The 4,683-nt window shown below is 29.1% G+C and overlaps 1 protein-coding gene across 1 annotated transcript; it reads left to right on the forward strand.

Annotated features, from left to right (window-relative positions):
* The first annotated feature begins 2,179 nt into the window (after positions 1 to 2,179).
* LOC105118253 (myb-related protein 305-like) lies at positions 2,180 to 4,348 on the forward strand. Its single transcript, XM_011016154.1, has 3 exons — positions 2,180 to 2,490; positions 2,624 to 2,753; positions 3,277 to 4,348. Exons 1-3 carry the CDS (start codon positions 2,358 to 2,360, stop codon positions 4,064 to 4,066), a joined length of 1,053 nt encoding a protein of 350 aa, XP_011014456.1. The 5' UTR covers positions 2,180 to 2,357; the 3' UTR covers positions 4,067 to 4,348.
* Positions 4,349 to 4,683: the final 335 nt, after the last annotated feature.

Below are 4,683 nucleotides of genomic sequence, written 5' to 3' on the forward strand. Positions count from 1 at the left end.
TTATTTATATTAGAGAATGTCACGCATGGGAGGTATCCTTTGGTTCATTACCATATCCTGTTTCTACTTCTTAATGTTTTATTTTTTTCTGTGTTTTTCTTATTTTCAAGTGAAAATTTTTTATATTTAAAATTTGCATATGTTAAGTATTATTTAAAATTAATTTTATCGGATAAAGTAAAAATATAAATTTAAACTCGTTGATTGTGGATATTAAAACTATAATATGATATTAACAAATAATATAAATCCAAGAATTTAAACTGTGTTTTATATCACTCAACATCATTTGCATTAAAACGGCACCTGATTACGTGGTGTAGCTAAAATAGAGAGTTAGCTAGCTACGTGGAGGATTAATTAATGATCTTTTTGTTTACTGTAAAATAGTTTTATTTAAGAGAATGATTGATATAAAAAGTGCATTTTTAGAAAGTGAATGATTTTTTAATATTGATAATAAAATAAAAAATAAAATAAAAAATAATTTATAAATATTTTAATTTTTTTCAAGTTTATTAAAAGAATATGAATCAAATCTGATAGATAAAAAAATTAAAAAAAAATTAATTGCATAAATTATTTTAAATAAAGCAAATGTAATAAAAAAATAAAAATTAAATATGAAAGATAAAAAAATCAAAACATGATAAAATTAAAAAATATATTATAAATTATTTCAAATAAATAATGATAAAAAATAAAAATAAAAATTGATAAATAAATAATTTCAAGTAACAAAAGAATAAGAGAAAAAATAATAATTCAAATAATAAAGATCAAATTTGATATAAAAATAAATTAAATTAAATTTTAAATGATAAAATTAAAAAATATAAATATTTGAAATAAAATATGTAATAAAAAATATTATAAAATTTAATATAATCAATAAATCATAAGATATTTTTTAATTTCTTGTAATTTTTTAAAAAATATTTTTCATCTAAAATAAAAAAATACTTTTCAAAAAATAAAGCTATATTCTTATTCAATCAAAAAATATTTTTTTATTAATTAATTTTTTTAATAATAAATAAACATATAAAAAATAATTTCCAAATAATCACTCATCAAGAGATAAACAACGGTGCCTAAGTTTTTTTCTCTTTCTTTTAAGAACAACAATTAAATTAAGTTCTCTATTGAGATGATGGAAGAGAATAAATGATGCGGCTGATGAGAGGCGTCCACGTGTATAAAAAGGAAATTGCGACTCGAAAGAGCTAGCCTGCTGAGAATCGACCCTTTTAAGTCAAGTCGGCTTGGAGGCATGCACATGCTGAGGGCCTGAGGCTCTGTAGCAGAGTCAAATGCTCGAAGCCATACATTAGAACGGATACGTGGCAGTGACAGCCAAAAAAGCCCTTGTTTTTGTTCTTCTTCGGTTTCACACGACTGTTTTGGAATACGAGACAGCGAGAGAGACTGCTGGAGGGGGACCACTTTGAAAGAGCCAGCCAAGCACGTATTTTAAGCAATTTACGCTATGTCAAATTAACCACTGCCACGTCATGACTGAGCTCACCGGCTCTTATTGGACCCCTTTCTCTTTTTTACCTTTATATACTTTTTTTTTCTCCTCGTTTTTCAAAAAAATAAAATAAAATTATATTTATTTTTGTGTTTTAGGAATATTTTTTTAAAAAAATAAATTTTATGTATTTTTTTAATATTTTTAGATCTTTTAATATCTTGATGTTAAAAATAAATTTTTTAAAAACAAAAAATATTATTTTAATAAATTTTTTAATAAAAATAAAAATAATAACTATTACAATACCAGATTTTATATATTTATAATAAATATTTGTCTTACGCTGTCTCTTGGTTAATTAACACAAAAATTAATAAAATATTATTTAATTTTCATAATCAATAATTACCTTTCTATATATATATATATATCAATTCAATCTTTATTTGTGAAAGAAATGCAATTTGTTTTTAATTTTTAATTAATTGAGCAACATACTGTGAATTTTGATGTAAATCTTATAAGTTTGAAATGTAGGACGTAAGCAACCAATAAGCACAAACACAAAATATAAAAAGGTGATTTTCTTTTATTTTTTATTTTTTATTTTTGCCATTGGAAGGATTATCAGCTTTAAAACTAGAAGTGAATGAGATATTTCTTCATAACAAGACACGTACATTCTATGCTGAAGAAAGACGGTACCAAATCCTATTGACTTCTCAAGCTGCTTTTGCTTCTCTTGCTTGAATTCTCTACTCTATATATTTACGCCCATGATCCTCAAATGGAGTAGGGCACTTGCATTACCTCTCCTTCTCCCCCCTCTCCTTCCTCCCTCACACGCGAAATATAGGCATTCAGGGATTTGTGAGTTTACATGGGGAAACCTCCTTCTTGTGACAAAAATGGACTCAAGAAAGGTCCGTGGACTGCAGAGGAAGATCAAAAACTGATCACTTACATTCAGAAACATGGGCATGGAAGATGGCGAATCCTACCCAGAAACGCAGGTATACAAGCTAATTCTCTGTTTATTTAAGTAATGTTAGAACTACTTCGAACTATCTTCTTCTTTTTTCTTCATCACGCTTCTATTATATATAACCTGACTGATGCTTTTGCGATGTTGTTTTCCATATATAGGACTCAAAAGATGTGGAAAGAGTTGCCGTCTCCGGTGGACTAATTACCTGAGACCTGACATCAAGAGAGGGAAATTCTCGGATGAAGAAGAAGAGACAATAATTCAACTGCATGGTATTTTGGGAAATAAGTGAGTACATTTGTTTTTGTCCTGTTCGTGCCCACTTTTTTGTTTTATCATTACTCTACTCCCTGACCATCTATTTGATAGTCAGAGTTTTAATTTAGTTATTTGGAAGTATTATAGTAGTGGTTGTGATTAATGTTTTTTATTTAAAAATATATGAAAATAATAATTTTTATTTTTAAAAGTTATTTTTAATGTTAATATATTAAAATAATTTGAAAATATAATAAAAATCAATTTTAAACAAAAATATTTTTAAAATTTTTTAAAAACACGATTCCATTCTGTTTCTAAACACTGTTTTTTTACAAAAAAAAAATATCATGTATAATAATAATAATTTTGAGAGATATAATTTATATGGTCAAATTCTAAAATTATTTTTTAAATATTAAGATTAGATATTCACATATGTAAAAAATAAATAAAATTATCGAGTGCAATTTCTAAGTTGTGTTGTTTCTTTGGGGCTCGTGTCCCAGTCAATTAGCATCACCATTTCTGTACTATTTCTTTGGTTACTCAGGTGGTCTACAATTGCTACTCGCTTGCCTGGAAGAACTGATAATGAAATAAAAAACTACTGGAACACCCACATAAAGAAAAGGCTATTGATGATGGGAATTGATCCTGCGACTCACAAGCCACGCCTCGATCTTCTTCAACACTGCTCGGCTCTCAGTTCGTGTCTCCACAACTCATCTCAGCTTAGTATTCCAAGTTTGCTTGGCATTGGACCCATTTTGAACCCAAATCTCTTAAATCTAGCCACTTCTTTCCTGTCATGCCAAGGCAATATTAGCCAAGATGTGAGTCCAAGACATTTTCCAGAAAGCCAGCGTAGAAATAACCAAGTCAATGATCAATTTCAATGCTTACAGCCAAACGAGCTCCAAAACCAAGCCCAAGCTTGCACGAACACATCGGGTGCTCAATCTCTAAATGAAACCCAAATTAGTGAAGCCAATTTGGAGCAACTTATTTCTAGTAATCCCACCAACTTTAGCTGCCAAAATTCTTTACAAAGTTCGTGGCATGCCATTGAAGAGACTCCCAACGTTAGTGAAAGTTTGATGTCAAGCTATGTTTATCATGACTGTAATAATAAACCCGTCATCAACGATGTTTCCTTTGAGACACTACCAAGTCTGAGTTTTGGTTCGCTTCTATCAACACCTTCATACAACACAACTCCCTTGCATTCTTCATCGACAACTTATGTCAATGTTAGCGATGAAGACGAAAAGAGTATTTATTGCAGTGATATGTTGTCTTTTGATATCCCCAGTTGCTTGGATGGCTACAGGCTTGTATGAACAAAAATATTGGGGCATTGTTGATACCCACAATAAATAAAAGGATGTTTGTATATTATTATCATGGTCAAATGTGGTAATGGGATTTTAAAAAAGACTATGGTGTGATCGAAGCAGATGTAGTAGTTAGGGCTAGAACAACCAAAATCCTGAGGATGCTTGCTGGGCTTAGAACACATCATGGGCGGAGTGTCCATGTAGATACCCGTTGGGAGTTTTTCCTGTCTAGTCTCAGCGAAGAAATTATAGTCTTCCAAGCATCGGGCACTCGTTTCCTTGTATTAGATGGACTAAGAGTTAACGCTCAAATGAATGATTTTCTTGTTTAAGACTGACTCTTGATCGTTATTTTTTCTACTCAGTCGAAAAAAATTAGATCTAAGAATTAGTTTAAAAGGATGTTTCATTATAATTCTTTGACCTACCCTTGACACAATTTCAATGTAATATATCTTTCTTGGAATTTAGCTTTCTTGTAATGATTTATTACTTTATGTTTTATCTTTTATGTCATTTATTTTCTTGAGCTTATTGTTTTCTTTACAATTTATGTGTTTATTTATATTTATTATTTATTTAGATGCTTTTTATTTATTTATTGCTCTTACTTTCAAAGC

Source organism: Populus euphratica, unplaced genomic scaffold (genome assembly GCF_000495115.2).
Source record: "Populus euphratica unplaced genomic scaffold, PopEup_1.0 scaffold1844.1, whole genome shotgun sequence".
Taxonomy (NCBI): Eukaryota; Viridiplantae; Streptophyta; class Magnoliopsida; order Malpighiales; family Salicaceae; genus Populus; species Populus euphratica.